The sequence below is a fragment of the Chanodichthys erythropterus genome, chromosome 3 (genome assembly GCF_024489055.1).
Source record: "Chanodichthys erythropterus isolate Z2021 chromosome 3, ASM2448905v1, whole genome shotgun sequence".
Classification (NCBI taxonomy): Eukaryota; Metazoa; Chordata; class Actinopteri; order Cypriniformes; family Xenocyprididae; genus Chanodichthys; species Chanodichthys erythropterus.
In genome coordinates this window covers 4,422,331-4,441,420 of record NC_090223.1, presented here as the reverse complement: position 1 = coordinate 4,441,420, position 19,090 = coordinate 4,422,331, and the positions used below count along the sequence as shown (strand labels likewise).

Sequence of the window (19,090 nt, the reverse complement as noted above, 5' to 3'; positions counted from 1 at the left end):
AAAGCAACAAAGTTGCAACAGTCAAGGTCCAGAGAAGTAGTAATAGCATCAATAAAATTGTCAATATGACTACAGTGTCACATGTCTGCCGTGTTGTGTTTCTTAGTTTGACTTAGTTTCTGTCAGTCTGTTAATTATGTAATTAGTTTCCTCCAGTGTTCATTTACTCCCTTATTAGTTCCTTTGTTTGACTTCACCACCAGTCCCACTCCAGTGCCAGAGGCCAGCCAACCACCACCAACGATGAACGATGAGACGGAGATGCTGTTTGAGCCCATCGCAGACAGTGGAGACCGGCCACCATGAGAGACAAGCCCATACCAATGATAAGGACAGAGTGTTTTGTAGCTCAGACCAACTACAGAGTCTGACCAGGTGTGCAAGCTGGCAACACCATTAATCACTGAGTTAGTGATTGTGGAGTTTGAGGGCTGGGAAAAAAACTCTGCCCACAACACCACTGCTGTGGAAATGTGTATGTCAAACTCTGGCAAATATTTTGATGAACTGAAGGATTTGTTGAAGTGATCTTGATAGACTTTTTTGGAGAGGTGATTCTACCCTGTATTTCCAATGGGCCGCTATTCTGCCTCCCACCTGCGACTCCACCCTGGGGCCTCTTCTTGTCTGGTCTCTGGTGTACCATCTGGCTATATCTCCAGAGTCTCCTGTATCTCCAGCACCTTTATCTCCAGTGTCCCTTGTATTTCCTGAATTCCCACCCAGCCTTCCTCTCACACCTCTTCATTCAGCCAGTTCCTCAGCCCCACCATCGCCTTCTACATCCTCCACATGCCAGCAAGAGATGCCAAGTGTCTTCAGGCCAACAGCTCCTTCTCGCACAGAGGATCCCCTGTTTCCACCTCCAGCCTCTGTGCCCACTGCTCCACTTCGGCCCTTCGACACTTCAGATCCACCATCGGCCATACAGCTTATCTGGGTTCCCTCATCCCTCAGGCTCCCCCTTGGTCAAGCATTGACCTGCCTACACCTACAGCTCCATCTGGCTCTACCTTCCCCCCAGCTCTGCCTCCATCCTCAGTCCCACCGGCTCAGCCTCTGTCCTCAGGATTCCCGGCTCCACCTCGGTCACCGGGACCATCGGCTGCACGTGAGCTCATCAGCTCCATCTGGGTCTCCATCTTTGGTTGCATCTCTGTTGGTTGTCCTCAGGGTGTTGTCTGCCACCAAGTCGACTGGGTGCTGCAAGAGTTAGAATGCACTTATATAGTGGAGTTTTGCCTTTAATTTGATCCAAAAATGTACAGTAAAATGACATGAAAATAATTACAGTAATAGCCATTGCCATTCTGAGCAAATATCTATTGACAGAATGAGAAAACCTCTAAAGAAAAGATTTTTATGAGTGTTTGAAATCGGGACATTATATGTGCTAGAATGAACTTTGATGTTTGGGGGTGAGTTTAACTTTAAATTTCTCCCAAACTGTACAGTAAATTGATAAAAACAATGAGTACATTAATAGTCAGGTTAACCCTTGTAGTGAACAGCACATTCTAGGGCCCAGTTTATGGCCGGGCCCCTCTCTATCTGTAACAGTGGACAAAGGTTTGCTACATTTTTATTGGATCTTGGTGGCCTAACACATACAAACTGTCCAACGCCATCAGATAAAGATGTAAGGACAACGTCCAGACCTCTCTTAGAGGGCAAGAAGAAGACCTCTTGTACCAAGCCTGGGAAGGACAGGACTTCTCATTGGTCCATAGGCAGTTTCAGCCCTTCACCCATCTAGAGACTACTTCCTAAGGTTGGCCACAGACCCGCCATAAAAATTCCTCGGGACCTTAGCAGTAATGGGTGAAACAAAGAGAGATCACAAAGATCCATCCGAATCCATTCAAAACTATGTTTGAAAACCTTAGAACTGATGCAAACTACACATCCATTTCATACTTATTCACGGAAATAAGTATTCTCAGTGACAGCTATTTGTAGTGCAACCTCTGATACAAATCCAGCTGTTAATGTACAATTGAATGACAGTTCAGTCTTTTTCCATCATGTTTAGTCTCTATCTGTTTAGAATATTGCCAAAGGTATTCTGGTGGTGGTTTGGAAAGTGAGAAATGCATTGGTAAACTTTAAAGACACTGTAAAGACTTCCAACTTTGTGCTTTATGTAAATGAGTTCCACAGGAGAAAGAAGGGTGGGCCACACTCTGTGTGTCCCCTCTGATGCCAACAGCCAATCACAGCACTCGAATGGAGAAGCGCCAAAATGCAATCTCCTCCTCATCAGAAAGGGATAAAGGGTACCCTCTCAACAGACACTCCTTGTTCTGAGTCTCCCATCGGGTGAGACACAACAGATACGCCGTTCTGAGTCTGTCCTGCACGGAGACAGACATTAACAGACACAACACCGTTCTGAGCCTCTGGTCTATCCAGAAGAGACAACAACAGATCCTGTGATCTGAGTCTACAGCTTGTGAGGCAGCAACAGAGACGACCACGTTCTAAGCCTCCAGCTTGTGAGGAAAGAGACATTGACAAACACTACGTTCAGAGTTTCCGTCCAGCGAGTAACGACATCTGCAACAAGGTTAAGTTCAGGAGAGCAAACCTTCACTACAAGGTACCTTCGTCTGCGTGTTCCAGATTGTTAAGGACCTTCTGCACCTACACCAGGGCCTCATCTGCGTGTTCCAGATTTTAGGACACTTTGGTGCTTCAGGAGATCAGCATCCCACAGAGCTTCGTGTTCAAGACTGTTGAAACAGATTCTGGCTCCTCTCCCCACTGCATCGTCCCCCAGCACAGCCAGTGGAGGACGTCACCGTCGTCGGACTCAACCAAGAGGAACGTAAATATCACTTAACCAAACCTCTTTCCAGAGACCTTGGCATTGTTGTATATTATCAGTATATAATTTCCTAATTTCCATTAGATGTAATATAGCTGATGTTAGTTAATAACAAATAATCTTTCGTTTATTTGTTTGGTGCATAATAAGGTTCTCCACCTTATTATTTTCAGAGAAACAGTTTATCTTTCCATAAGATAACGTAACTCTTCCATAGCCACACCCAACTTAATCACTTGTATTCTATGTATCTTATGCACTTTATTCCTTTATCATTCATAGTTTTCATTTAGTAGTTGTGTTAGTTATTCTTGTTTATCTTTTTGTTAATAAAATTTATTTTATTACACTTGTGTCTTCCTTGTGCTGATAATACAGAAAAGGTTCTACAAGTTAGCAATATCACCAATCTTTCAGATAAATCAGCTGACCACTTTACATTAATTCTAAATGAATGAAAGCCCCTGCTGGGAGTGTTCTCATACTGCCAAGGTAAAACACCTTGACTGGTGCCCTGAACTAGGTAAAAAGGGGAAGTGGTCATCTGATGTACTCATAATGCTTTCCTGTAGCTCAGTGGTTAGAGCATGGCACTAGCAATGCCAAGGTCATGGGTTCGATCCCAGGGATTGCACATACTCGGATACAAATGTATAGTATAATGCAATGTAAGTCGCTTTGGATAAAAGCGTCTGTCAAATGCATAAATGTAAATGTAAATGTCATAATCACCCCTTAAGTGACGTGTGGTCCTAAAATCACAACGTCAGCGGTGACGTGAGTACCAATCCCTACTTTACTTCGTGTCCTTTGATGGACGAAGTAAAAATCACTACACCCTGAATAAAAATCAATTGAAGGAATTAGCTAACCTATAAAGAAAAGATTTTTATGAGTGTTTGAAAATGGGCCACAATGCAAGGGCTTGAATGCACTTTGATAGTGGAGGTGAGTTTGACTTTAATTTTCTCCCAAACTGTACAGTAAATTGATATGAAAATGAGTACAGTAATAGCCAGAGTGACCCTGAATAAATATCAGTTGACAGAATGAGCAAACCTTTAAAGGAAAGATTTTCATGAGTGTTGGAAAATGGGCCACGGTGCAAGGGCTTGAATGCACTTTGATATTATAGGTGTGTTTAACATTAATTTTCTCCCAAACTGTACAGTAAAAGGACTTGAAAATTAATACAGTAATAGACAGGTAAACCTTGAATAAAAATAAATTATAGGAATTAGCTAACCTATAAAGAAAATATTTTTATGAGTGTTTGAATATAGGCTACAGTGCAAGTGCTTGAATGCACTTTGATATTATAGGTGAGTTTGACTTTAATTTTCTCCCAAACTGTACAGTAAAATGATACGAATTTGAGTACAGTAATAGCCAGAGTAACCCTTAATAAATATCAGTTGACAGAATTAGCTAACCTATAAAGAAAATATTTGTATGAGTATTTGAATATGGGCCACAGTGCAAGTGCTAAAATGCACTTTGATATTATAGCTGAGTTTGACTTTAATTTTCTCCCAAACTGTACAGTAAAATTATATGAAAATGAGCACAGTAATAGCCAGGGTGACCCTGAATAAATATCAGTTGACAGAATGAGCAAACATGTAAAAAAAAAACACTTTTATGAGTGTTTGAAAATGAATATTGTGGGTGAGTTTGACTTTAATTTTCTCCCAAACTGTACAGTAAAATGTTATGAAAATTAGTACAGTAATAGCCAGGGTGACCCTGAATAAATATCAGTTGACAGAATGAGCAAACCTATAAAGGTACTTTTTACAATTTTTATTTTTGATGTATGTATGTTTTATATGTAAAAATAAAACAATTTACATTAAGCATGTATGATAATTAACATTAAAATTAATAAATAATGTTTAAATAATTATTGTATATATAAAAACACTAAAATCAAAAATTTTAATTTAATAGTAAAATTAATGATCAATATTAATTAACATTACTATTAAGATTAATGTTAACATTAATAATGTAGAACAATAAACAAATATTAAACATTACAATCCAAAAAAAATGTAATAAAATTAATAAATTATGTATAAAACTCATATTAACATTAATTAATATTCATAATGTATAATAATTAATGTATAATATTTATTATTAAATAATAAAAATAATAGCAATAATAAAAAATAATTTAAAAAATCAAATTAATAAATGATTCATAATAATTAATATTAACATTAACATATGATGTATAGCACATATACAAAGAACAAATTCGAAAATAAAAGTCTTTTTTATATAAAAAAATTATTAGAGTCATAATAAGATGGGGAAAAAAAGCAATACATAACTTATCTGATGTCTCTTTACGTTCTTGCCCTTTTTACGGTTAACTGCAAGAGTAAAGGAAACTGCCGTCTTTAAATGCATTTAGACCGTCTCCAGGACCCATACCGTAAGTGCAGGAATAGACGCGCGACCTAAAAAAAAAGTGCGGCTGGCTTGACCGTGTATTTTCGACGCGCGGCCCACTTGACCGCAGTACAAAATCGCTCAGGTCTGAATGAATTCATCATATTTTCCTCACATGCTGCACTAAATGTTTATTTCAGCAGGAAGACGCCAGAAAAGACGCACAGGTATCGCTGTGCTCAATGAAAACAACACAGAAATGAGTCTGTCGCTTGATCAAACTGTGTAAAGTGTGTTTGATGATCGTGTAAATATGAGAAATACCGTGAACTGCTCGACTCTCCTCAGAAGACTCGACGCTGAAACTGAATGAGAGGAAGGCGCACGCGAGCGGTGACGTCATCGGCCGCCAACGGTAGACGCGCCAAATACTGTTCAAAACGACAAAACATCTATACAAATAGCATAATTACTAAAAAAAAAAAACACGCTGCTCATCTCTATTCACGACTACCCATGAAAACCAGCCTGCGACAACTGCAACAAACAGATCAGCCAGAAACTCAGACGCACTAAAACAAGGTGACTGTGAGAATACAAGCATTCAAGCCTCATAAGGTCTGGAGAAAGGGCACAGTGGTGAAGCCCATCGACTCGAGATCCTAGTGTCCAGCTGGATTCTGGAGGTGTTAAAAGGAGAAACAGGGACCATGGAATGACCCTGGAGACTCTAACCAAACAGAGACTGTTGATCCTGAGAACACAAAAAACACTGAAACTGCTGAAGCTCAGTCACAACTCACCATTGTTTCAGTGTTTGGAGTGAGAAGAACTGTTACTGAATGACTAATATTATTAAAATATATGATACTGCTAAATACTTTACATTGAGCCTATAATGAGCCATGAGGTATTTTTAATCTGTACTTCAATGTCAATAGAGATAAATATGAACAGATTGATACTGGAAAGATTAAATATTGCTTTGTGCTTCTCTTTATTTTTAAAGGTTTTAGGAACATTGTCAGTTTCTGCTATTAAAAACTGCAACATGTTAATGATGTAATTACTTTATTGAAATTAATGCAGTTATCATAAAATCAGACTATATTTAGATTAATATGGACATATTGTGTGCTGTAGCTATTTAGCTGTAGAGTTTTATGAAGATGAGTGTCATTAATGTTTTTGTATTATGTTTTACATGTGTCAAATTGTGAGAAATATCAGTATTGTCTTTCAATAGAGCAGTTTTATAGTCTTTTCTCATATATCCTGACTCAAATAATCAGTTTCTAACAGCAAACACTCAGAATAAAGTGAGATGATCTGAATGTCTTGTTGAATGAGTGTTGATAGTCTGAGGATCATCAATATTAACAGAGAAACTGCTGAAAACACTCTTTATTTCATGTCAATAGTTCCTGTTTTCACCTCATTTATTATGCTGATGTCTTCAGATCTGCTGTAAATTGACACTTAAAGCTCATTTCATTGCTGTCAACAGACTGAGGGGATTTAATTACTACAAATATCTACATTTATTTCTGTCTTTATGCTGCATCTGTTTTTCTTATCATTATTTATATTCTCTTATCAAGACATCAAGATAAAACACACTTAGTAACTAATATATATTTTTTATTTTGGCAGATCAGCTTCTCCTACAACACTCACATCATCAGTGAAGCTCCTCCCACATCACACATCATCAGTGAAGCTCCTCCCACATCAATTATCCAATAAATGCTAGAATATTCCCATCAGACGAGCATCAGACAAACTTCTTTTACGTCGTCATTATGGGGTATTGTTTGTAGAATTTTGAAGAAAATAATGAATTTAATCCATTTTAGAATTAGGCTGTAATATGACAAAATGTGGAAAAAGTGAAACGATGTGAATACTTTCCGGATACACTTTACATTGACTGATTTTGATGAAACTTCATCCGTGTATTCGTTGTAGGAGACGGATCACATGGATGTGACTATTGTGAGTCTAAGTTATAGCGCCACCAACTGGCAGAAGGAAGTGTGTCACTTTCAAAATGGTTTGAAATTTCGTGTGAAGCTGTTCCCGCACTGATCACATGTGAACGGCTTCTCTCCAGTATGAAACTCTCAAGTGAATCTCAAGATGATGTTTCAATGAGAAGCTTTTCCTACACTGATCACACACATGCAGCTTTTCTCCGGTGTGGATCTTCATGTGTTCCTTAAGATCTTGTTTGTATATGCAGGTCTTTCCACACTGATCTGTGAACGGCTTCTCTCCAGTATGAACTCTCATGTGAACATCAAGACTTTGTTTTGTTGAGAAACTCTTTCCACACTGAGTGCAGTTTGCAGATTTCTTGGCTCTTCTTCTTTCTTTAAAAATGTCTTTTTATTCTTTCAGGGACTCAAAGTTTTTTCTCCAGGTTTGACGTTGTTTCTCCTCCACTTCACTCAGTTCTTATCTCTCCTCACTCTCTTCCATCAGGACTGAAATGAAAGAAAAAGTTTAATTGTATTTTCAGTACATCAAAATACTTCAAAGAGAGAGATATGAAGTGAAAGGACACTTTTTGCATATTTTTTAAGCATTTTTATAAATTATTTTAAACTTTTCATGAATGAGCTACCTTGATCTATTTTTAAAACATTACTGACAAATCCCATGTTTCTATAGAGAACTATTAAAATATTTGATCGATGACAATTATCTATTGTAAATATTTAACATTAAATATTATGCAGTATTGCCATAAATTTGGCACCAACTTTTAGATTGATATTAATTTTTCTAAAAACTTTTATAATCATTAAGATGATGGTCACACTACATGTTTCATTCTACTGACTTCCAGTCAAACACATATGAATGTGGGGGACCGGAAAGTTTTCATATCAAGTTAAGACGTGTGACCAATAGAAGTTACTTCACATATAGTGTGTGCAATGTTTATCATACCATAACGTTGTAACTGATGTATTAACAATGTGCCAGATGACATTATAAAGTATGTTGCTTATTTGCCAAAAACGGATTCACTGCTTGATGAAGCCAATAGAATGCAATCAGAATCACCCTATAAGTCAAGTTATGAAAGCGAAAAATATCCCTGTACGGTGTGATGTAGTTCAGTAATATCATACAAGCGAGAGTGCTGTTTTTCTTGAATACCATGTGAACACTGCATGTGAGCATTATTGCAAAGGTAATTAAACAAGAAGTTAATATGAAGAGCTCTTTTCCAAAACATGATAAATGCCAAATAAAAAAAAATAAAAAATGAGTTTGTCTTGCCATTTTGCTGTGTACTAAACCTATTCTCTGCTCCATCAATGTTTCATGTCACATCGCTATATTTCCTTGTTTAAAATGTACTGCAAGATGCAGTTTCTTTCCAAACCGCTATAAGCGCCGAACCTGTTTTTAGCCTAAATGCGATATGTTCTCTCGACCAATCAGAATTCGGTGAGCGTTCGATGCAATCTAACATGGCAGTTCTCTGAAGCAAGGGAAGTTTGTTTGTGCTCAGTCTTCAAAATGAGTGCTTTAAACTCTAATAACACTTTTGATGGCCTGGATGAGCCAGACCTACACCTGGGGGTAGAAAATGCCAACTGGACAAAGAAAATCACAAAAAAACAACAAGAAAATGTACTATTTATTATTATTACTATTTATTGTTACTATTTATTTTATTTGGCTGATATTTATTTCATGCATTTGCATTTATTTGATTTATATTCATTTATAGTATGAGTCCCTGATGCCATATGTTGCATGTTCTCATTTTTTTTTTTTTTAAAGACATAAACCAACAATTATTTGAAAAAAAGGATGGATTTGTATTGTTTTGAAACAAAAAAAATACCTTTTGAATTTATAATCAACAATATTGTTGTTTAATTTAACAATCATTGTTTCACATGTTCAGACTGAGCCAATAGCCCATTTTAACAGGATAAATTGAATATTAACAAAATATATGGGTCTAGGTAAAAAAAAAAAAAAAAAAATGTCATTTTCATGAAAACCATTAAAATGGACTTATAGCGTTTTTGGAAAAGAGCTCCTCATATAATGAGCTACATTTTAGACAATATTGTTTGACCATCTCAGAGTAACACTGTGGAGTCAATGATTCAATGATCCATTATTGAAGACAGTCCCGATGTGCCTACTGTCCACACTATCTGCCCTAAATAGTAATTAATATTAATATGCACATGTATTAATATGACAGTATGCACAATGAGACAAAGGCAGTCATTTGCTCAGTTTCTAAATGAATCAGCTGTTTTGAATTAATCATTTGAATCAATGATTCAATGATACATCCTTTCATTCATTTATAAAGACAGTCAATCACTCACTCAATCATTTGAATGAATGATTTAATGCATCACTCATTAAGACAGGGACTTGCCGCCACCTACTGTTGGTTGTAGTATCATATTTATTTATCTCTGGCAGATCTAAACCAGCCAATAGCACATAAACGGTAAAGACTACGGATACAGCTACGGACAATGGGCATGCACAAAATTAATATTGGGTAATTTAATTACTGTATTTGCATTATTGTTTAGGGTTGAGGTAGGTGTAGTCATTAATAAACACAATCTGATAAGTAGCAATTTAATTTACTGTTATTTTATTGTGAAATTGTGCCTCACTTCCGCCGTTGCTGTATCCCGTCCAGACACAACCCCCATAAACACAATCAATAAAATATCATGTAATTATCATTATCAAAAAAATCCCCCCCAAAATAGATATAATTTTTTGTCAATATCACACACCCACCCAAATGTCACAGCATGTCCTCTTAGCCGAATTAAAAGAAACCAAAATATTTGTGTGCTTAAGTGGAGTAAATACTGACCTTAAAATCTACTGACTTACACTGGCAGCTGCAATACAACAATCACATAATATATCCGGAATACAATCAAAACATCACCATCATAAAATAAGTTTGTATGCAGACTATATTCTTTTATATATCACAAACCCATCTTCATCACTTCTGTCAGTTCATAATCTGTTAAACCATTTTGGAAAAGGATCAGGATATTCCATTAACTGCTCAAAATCTGAGATTCTGCCCATTACTGAATTGAATTGAACAGGAATGCTGAGCTATAGAGACCTACCCATTCAAACGTATAACCAAAACAATAACTAAAGCAGCAAACTGAGAAATCAATTATTAGCTCTATAAAGGATCACTCCGGCAATATAACTCAAAATCCATCTGAAATAAATGATTTATTTAGGTTATATTACTCAAATCACTACTCTATGGACAAAAAAATGCATCATTTAAAGAAATAGAAGAAAGCACTCCGTTGCCTACCAAATAACAAATCACCTGGTCCAGACGGCTTCCCAGAGTTCTATAGTCAGTTTTGGCCACTGATCTCTCCTATGTTTCTTAAAACTCTATGCAAAATTCATGAAATAGGAATGGAATAATACAGCAACATATGAATACTGCTTACATTTCTCTCATTCCAAAACTGAACAAGGATCACACCCAATGTTCCACCGTCCAAACTACCATCCAAAATCATTAATTAATGTTGATTTAAAATAATTAGTAAAGCACTGGTGGGCAGACTACAATATGTGATATCAATCTTTTATTGTTGTATTTGTCCTGCCCCTCCTCCACTCTGATTGGATGGCTGAATAAAAAGTGACAGTGATGAGCGTAGCGATTTACTCAAAGTTGAACATTCTTCAACTCGAGGCGACCAGTAAGCTCTCAGCGCTTGAGCATGAAAAAGACGCTCAGCACCTCGTTACACTCCTGGTGTTTAAAAAACGTGGTGTTCCCATTGAAAACAATTGAAAAAGTACGCTAGCAGCTGGAAAAAAAAACGCTTTAGTGGACACACGGCCTTATGATTGTATCTTTACATGTAGAAAAGGCATTTGATAGGGTAGAATGGTCCTTTCTCTTCACTGCACTTAGTCACTTTGGTTTTAAATCATATATCATCAGCTGGATTAAAACACTCTATAATACACCAACAGCATAGTTCATAACTAATGGTATTATATCAAATCAGTTTTACTTAAAAAGAGGTACCAGACAAGGCTGCCCATTATCACAGCAACTCTTTGCACTTTTCATTTAACTCTTGGTAGCTGCAATAAGACAATCACATAACATATATGGAATCCAATCAAAACATCACCATCATATAATACGTTTATATGTGGACAACATTCTTTTATATATCACAAACCCATCTTCATCACTTCTATAATCTGTTAAGCCATTTTGGTAAAGGATCTGGATATTCAATGAACTGTTTAAAGTCTGAGATTCTGCCCATTGCTGAATTGAACAGGAATGCTGAGCTAGATAAAGGGCAATAGTAAGTAATCCTTTTGTTTGTTGTTTTGGCTAGTCCCTCTCCTGAAGATTGTTTGCTTCCATTTTTCCTTCCTTGATTAACATTTCTGGGGCAGAGGACTAAAGGGAATCCTCCAAATGTTTTGGTTTACATTTTTATTATTTAGATTTTTTTAACAAATGTCAGTAAATGGAGCTTTGAGAAACTTTCATATTGTTTTTCAACATCAGGTCAAAGTAAACATTATTTTAGATTTAATTTTAAATATATTTTACACACCCAAGATTTTCACTTACTGTTATATTTGCATATATGTCATTATTACTCACATTATTATTAGGGGCCAAGCACCAGAGGTGCATAGGCACCTATTGTATCTGTTGGTGTTTTTCTTCTTCTTCTTCCGCTCTTCAGTCTATGGCAGCCCATAGAACCTTATGGTAAAAAGTTGTGAAATTTGGCACACCGTTAGAGGACAGTCCGAACTGTGTCCATAGCAAATTTGGAGTCTCTAACTCAATCCCTCTAGCGCCACCAGCTGTCCAAATTTGCACTCATGTTTATGTTAATAACTTATAACTGTAAGGGTTAGAAACAAATTTTTTGATTTTGGTTTGCTCAAAATACTTCTTTATTTGAAAGACAAACATTTCTCCACAAAACTCACGCGTATCCGTAATGCCCTTTTGTAAATACTCCCTTTCCCATATTACCAAAGAGGAGAATCGGAGGGTCACATTCAGCGGACCGAGACCCTTTTTTACAGTCTATGACAGACACCGACACACTGTATTTTTTATTTTTTATGATTTATTTCAACAAATGACAACTAATATCAAACCCATAGAAGCTCGTGAACAGTTTTGAAGTGGCTGTGGCCAAGTTATACACATTCACAAGCCGAGTGAGAGTCATACTCGCAAATGTAATGTTAATTATTACACCAAACAAAATACAAAACATTCAAAAACACTCGCTATGTGATTATTTTATTGAATGACAGAGAGTGGGTTCAATCAGTAACATTATTAGATCTGCGTCTCCCCGTCACCAACCTGCTTCCCTTAGTAGGCGCCATAGGCTGCCATTCAAATTCAATTGTTCATATCAATAATTGATTCCTTACTAGTTGAAATTCCAATTTCACATTACAGAAACAATTCTTACTAGTAAAAATAGTTTTTGATATCATTAATTACTTTGTTACTAGTGCAAATATCTATTCTTGTTATAAAGAATTGAATTGCTACTAGTAATAGTGTTAATTTTTGATATCAATAATTTGATTTTCACTAGTGACAATGTTAGTTTCTGATAGCATGAATGTGATTGTTACTAGTAAGAAAGCCATTTTAGTTATCTGAAATTATATTTATATACTTAAAATTTCAGACTGTGGTGATGTGGTTTCTCCACTGCATGGATCTTCATGTGTATCTTCAGGTCACTTTTAAAAGAGAAACTCTTTCCACACTGATCACACGTGTGCGGCTTCTCTCTGCTGTGGATCCTCTCATGTGTTTTCAGATATGATGACTGATTAAATCTCTTGTCACAGTGTGAACACTTGTAAGGTTTTTCTCCAGTGTGGATCCTCTCATGTGCTTTCAGATTTGCTGACTGACTGAATCTCTTGTCACAGTGTGAACACTTGTAAGGTTTTTCTCCAGTGTGGATCCTTTCATGTCTTTTCAGATGTTCTAACCGACTGAATCTCTTGTCACAGTGTGAACACTTGTAAGGTTTTTCTCCAGTGTGAATTCTCTGGTGCTGTTTTAAATCTTTTGCTGTAGTAAAAGTCTTCTCACACTCAAAGCATACATACTCTCTCACACCAGTGTGTGTTTTCTGATGTGCATGTAAATATTGCAGCAGTGAAAAACTCTTTCCACACACAGAACATGAATGTGGCTTCTCCTTCATATGAACTGTCAGGTGTTTCTTCAGGTTTGATGCCCAGAGAAATGTTCTGCTGCATTCATTACATGTGAAAGGCTTCACTCCGGTGTGGATCCTCACATGTTCTTTAAGGTGTGATGATTGTGTGAAACTCTTCCCACATTGAACACATGTGAACGGTCTCTCTCCAGTGTGGATCTTCTTGTGTTCTTTAAGGGTTGATGATTGACTGAACCTCTTCCCGCACTGATCACATGTGAACGGCTTCTCTCCAGAGTGAACTTTCATGTGAACATAAAGACTTTGTTTGGTTGAGAAACTCTTTCCACACTGAGTGCAGGTTGTAGATTTCTTGGCTCTTCTTTTCTTTAAAAATGTATTTTTAGTCTTTGAGCGACTCGAAGGTTTTTCTCCAGGTTTGTCATGATGTTTCTCCTCCACTTCACTCAGTTCTTCACTCTCCTCCTTCATTTCCATCAGGTCTGAAAAAAAGGGGAAAAAAGTGTAATCTAATTTTCAGTACATCAAAATAAAATAAAATAAAAAGGTCATAAAATTGAGACTTGCTGTGATAGACAACTGCTATAAAATATCCAGATTAGTTTGATGCATTTTCATAAATAAATTGCATATGTCCCTGAAACTTTAACATTAGTCTTCCAATTGTACAGACTCACCGGTCATCTCAACAACACAATCCAGAGGTCTGGGTGAAGGTATAATGTGTGTGTATGTCGTTTGAGCACTCCAGTGAAGATAATTTTAGAATTTAGTCTCAATTTTACTTTAGCTCTACACTTAATCTAATTGCCAATTTAATTTAATTTAAATTCAAAATTATTACAAAATTAAGACAATCAGCACTGAATGGAGGTCTTCTGGCTACAGAATTTCCCAAATGGCTGCTCTGCCACCTTCCCTTAAATGAACATCCTTCATTTAGCAGAATATCTAATGTGATATTAACAGTCATATTTTGACATCAACTTTTAAAGTGATATTTAATTTATTTTCCTAAAAGTGTGTAATTATTAAGGGCCGGTCACACTAGACTTTTCCTTCCACTGACTTCCATTCATACACATGTGAATGTGGGACACCAGAAACACAAGATCAAGTGAAGTTTGTAGTAAAGTGGAGTAGATTGTACATTTTTACATTTTGAAATGATTATTATTTGTTATTTATATTTTAAAAGAGATTCACGGAGTGTGACATCATATCATGATCGTTTCAGCGTCTGTAGAAAGTTCACATGCTCAAAGTCTAGACTGACTGCATCTTTAAATGTGTTATTATCAGTGTCCTTCATGATTCACTCAACCCTGTTACTTCTGACATGATTTCCTGCTTTCAAAAAGAGGATTTCTTAAAACTGTGACACCAGGAAGTGACATCATCTGGGCTCTCTCTACAGCATGATGGGACAAGAAAATAATCTCAATCCATTGTCTCAATTTTTACACAAATGAATGACTGCATTCATCAACCCTGTTACCAAAGTTACTGTAAGAAGAGATTTTGCTCAAGTTACACTTACAACCCTGTCAGCCATTCTGGAAAGTTCATTTACTTCAAACATTTACAGTTTATTCCTAAAAATAACAATGTTGTAAACTATATTGAAAATGCCTAAATTCTGGAAACACTCTTGAAAACTGTGAAGCAGATATTGAAATAATGTAAAATATATATTTAGTTTGATCTGATGTTGACAATCAGTATGAAAGTTTCTCAAACTTCCCTTTACTGAGCTTTTGTTAGAAAAGAACATTAACGGTTTCTCTAAATGTGCAGAAGTGCTTGAATCTTTCTATCATGAATGTTGTTCAGCATCATGAATGAATGAAGAATAAACACCAACCTCTTTGTTCTTCAGTATCTTCAGTGTGTTTCATTCTGCAGGGTTCTGGATCACTCATGTTCTCACTGTCCTCTTTAATAAACTCAGTCTTTGCAGATTTCAGCTCTTCCTGATGCTCTGATGCTCGTCTGATGGGAATATTCCTGCATTTATTGAGGAACTGCTGTGGGAGGAGCTTCACTGATGATGTGAGTGATGAGGGAGGAGCTTCACTGATGATGTGACTGTTGTGGGAGGAGCTTCACTGATGATGTGACTGCTGTGGGAGGAGCTGATCTGCCAAAATTAAAAATATATCAGTTACTGTTAATAGGGTTAAAGTCCATATATCAAATTTTATATAAAGTTTTATAATGACAATTAAAGAGTATTTTGGGCTGCACTGTGATCCTTAAATACAGTGTTTGAATGTCAGAAAAGGATTCTTGTTCTAAATAATGAGGGTTTTTTTTCTATATTAACCTCTTTTCGTATTTCACCAAATAAACTAATTGCATTCAGAATTTATCCATCAATCTTAAAGCAACTGATGCTAATTCAGAACATTTTATTTCTAAATCGAACTTTATTCTGTTTCATCATTAAAATAATGGCAAATATCTAGAAAAGTAGTAAAAAAACAGTTGAAAGCATGAATTTAAAAACACACATATTTGTAGTCATCAAATCCCCTCAGTCTGCTGACAGCAATGAAATGAGCTTTAAGTGTCAATTTACAGCAGATCTGAAGACATCAGCATAATAAATGAGGTGAAAACAGGAACTATTGACATGAAATAAAGAGTGTTTTCAGCAGTTTCTCTGTTAATATAGATGACTATCAACACTCATTCGACAAGTCATTCAGATCATCTCAGTTTATTCAGATCATCTCACTTTATTCTGAGTGTTTGCTGTTAGAAACTGATTATTTGAGTCAGGATATATGAGAAAAGACTATAAAACTGCTCTACTGAAAGACAATACTGATATTTCTCACAATATGACATGGATAAAACAATAATACAACAAACACAAATAGGATAAATAACTACAGCAGCATAATGACAATGAATAGTTTGATATTCTAGTAACTATATTTATTGCAATAATGTAATTAGATGGAAAAACGTGCAATTATTATAAAATATTTAAAAAATAAACAGCATCACAAAGCAATGTTTCCGGTGACAAACTTTTATTTACGTTTCTATATTAATTATACAATTATTTATTGATGTAAAATATCTCATGTGTCTCGTTAGGCTTAATGAATTTAACACTTTCTGTTCCAGTGTGTTTAAATACTGTAAAGTGACAAAGATGATCTAAAGATGTTAAAAGAGTAGAAATAAAAAGGCAGCAGCAAAACTAGAGATCGATTCCCATCAATTCCCCTCATATCTTAAACTTTGAGCAGTTTTCACTATAAAACATGAAACAATCACAAAAACGAACACAAAATCGCTCAGGTCTGAATTAATTCTTCATATTTTCCTCACATGCTGCACTAAATGTTTATTTTAGCAGGAAGACGACAGAAAAGACGCAGAAGTATCGCTGTGCTCGATGAAAACAACACAGAAATGGATCAAACTGTATAAAGGCTCTTCTTCTCCTTTTTTAACAGCGGTTGGCATCCAGCTTAATGGTGCATTACCGCCACCTTCTGTTCCGGAGTGCGGATCAGTCAGCAAGTTTACAGTATAATCTATAATATCCAGAATCAGAATCAGGGAGAGGTAAAAAAAAACTACCTTTATATCCTATAATAAAGCCCAGTATCTGTCATTCATACTTATTGTTTTTAAAGTGAGTTTCTGCACCCCTTGTTCTTTTAGTCTATTATCCATTATTACCCTCTCCCTCTGATATTTCCTACAATGTAGATTTACATGTTCCTCTTCCTGACACTCCTCACACGTCTGATATTTCCCCTCCATTCTTAATGTTTTATTCAGAGCAGTGTTCCAGTCTTGGTCTCATAAGTACTGTTTCTTCTTTTCTATCTCCACCTCCTACCTTATTTACTTTAATACTCTTTTGGATATAGTATAAATGTCTCCCTTTCCCTCACTATCCCACATTTCTTGTTCATTTTTTCCCAGATTATACATTTTACTTCCGCTTTACTGATTCTTATTTGCATCTCTACATTTTCCTTCTTTAATGCTTTCTTTGCTTTAATGCCCTACACTCCTATGTGCGCCAGAACTCATAAAAATGTAACTAGTCCACCCTGGTGTGTTATTCTTGTAACTGAGTAGAGAATATCTTGTCGACATGAATGGAACGATATTAGACTAACTAGAGCTGAAGCGGAGTTTGTACATATTATGATTTTGTCAGTTTTTCCTTTTTCCACCCAACGCAAAGCAACTAAAATTGCAACCATCTCCACTACATACTGCTAAATTATTAGATGTTCTTCTATTGATTTCAATTCCTCTTGCTGGAACCACCACACCCATCCATGTTACCCTGTTTCAGGGATCTTAGTGCCATCTGTATTTATTTGAGTAAAGTTTTTATATACTTCAGTAATATAATCATTAAACACCCCAACCAGATCAGCACTTTCTTCTTTCCTTTTAATCTGTTATAGATATACACATTGTTACGTCCCACATAAGTCTAGGGGTAAATGTGAACGCAACAAAAGTAAAATTTTAAAGAGCGTTCATCTGAGTCCTGCCATAGCACCACAAGCAACAAATTTTCCAAAAAGATGTTCATTTCACAGCTCGTGGAATAAAACACAGAGGGTGCTAACAGAGCATACCCTAACTCCCTTCCTGGCCCCAAAACAGGAGAAAACAGGGTAAAACAAAAATGGCACCACCTCCCTACAGCTTCCAAATGAAGGCAAAAGTGAGCAAAACACAAGTAAGCAAATAGAAGAGTAGCTGCTAAACGGGATGTTAATAGTAGCAGCTATAAACCAAACAACTTAACATACAGGTGAAGGATAGTATGAATCTCTTTAACTAACTCAAATGACAAAAGTGTTGGAGAATCACAATGAGCAAATAAAAGCAAACACTAAAATACCAAAGTAGAATATTAAGCAGCTCAACAACCACCAATTGTAACTGCAGCAACCAGCTAGGCAGGACAAAGACAAAGAGAAAGCTCTTGGGGGAATGTTTTCTCAAAGTCAGGTAGCTGGAGCTCTGCTTTTTATGCTGGCTCACTCTTAATTGGTAAGCAGGTACAGCTGGACGCAATCAGGGACAGGAAGACAAGAGGGTTGTGGTCAGTGTATACAATAATAGGGCCCATATTACCGTTACACAAGTAGACCTCAAAATTTTGCAGTGCCAGCAACAAGGCGAGAGCTTCCTTTTCGATGGTACTGTAGTTTCTTTGGCACCCGGTGAATTTCTTTGAAAAGTAGCATACTGGGTGTTCAATTCCCGCCTTGTCCTCTTGCAGCAACACTGCTCCAGCGCCAACCCCACTAGCATCCACCTGTAGCTTAAAAGGCAAATCAAAATTCGGAGCAGACAACACAGGATTCTTGAACGGTTCCTCTCACAGCAAACATCAAAAACGGCAAACCCTCCACCCAGTCTTTACCATTCTCAGTGAACACAGTCAAAAATTCTGCATCTGTGGCACAGTATTGTCTTTCAGTAGAGCAGTTTTATAGTCTTTTCTCATATATCCTGACTCAAATAATCAGTTTCTAACAGCAAACACTCAGAATAAAGTGAGATGATCTGAATGTCTTGTTGAATGAGTGTTGATAGTCTGAGG

The 19,090-nt window shown here is 36.4% G+C and overlaps 1 protein-coding gene across 1 annotated transcript in view; it reads right to left on the bottom strand.

Annotated features, from left to right (window-relative positions):
• The window catches only part of LOC137002613 (zinc finger protein 271-like), a 49,779-nt gene extending 34,360 nt beyond the window's left edge, over window positions 1-15,419 (bottom strand). The window contains exons 1-7 of the mRNA XM_067362377.1: window positions 15,353-15,419; window positions 13,591-13,970; window positions 13,053-13,506; window positions 7,409-7,599; window positions 2,223-2,354; window positions 1,094-1,203; window positions 771-964 (exon numbers count right to left, since the gene is read on the bottom strand). Coding sequence (XP_067218478.1) covers window positions 771-964; window positions 1,094-1,203; window positions 2,223-2,354; window positions 7,409-7,599; window positions 13,053-13,506; window positions 13,591-13,970; window positions 15,353-15,410 — 1,519 coding nt within the window. The 5' untranslated portion in view covers window positions 15,411-15,419. The remainder of the gene's footprint in view (window positions 1-770; window positions 965-1,093; window positions 1,204-2,222; window positions 2,355-7,408; window positions 7,600-13,052; window positions 13,507-13,590; window positions 13,971-15,352) is intronic.
• Between the last annotated feature and the right edge of the window lie 3,671 nt (window positions 15,420-19,090).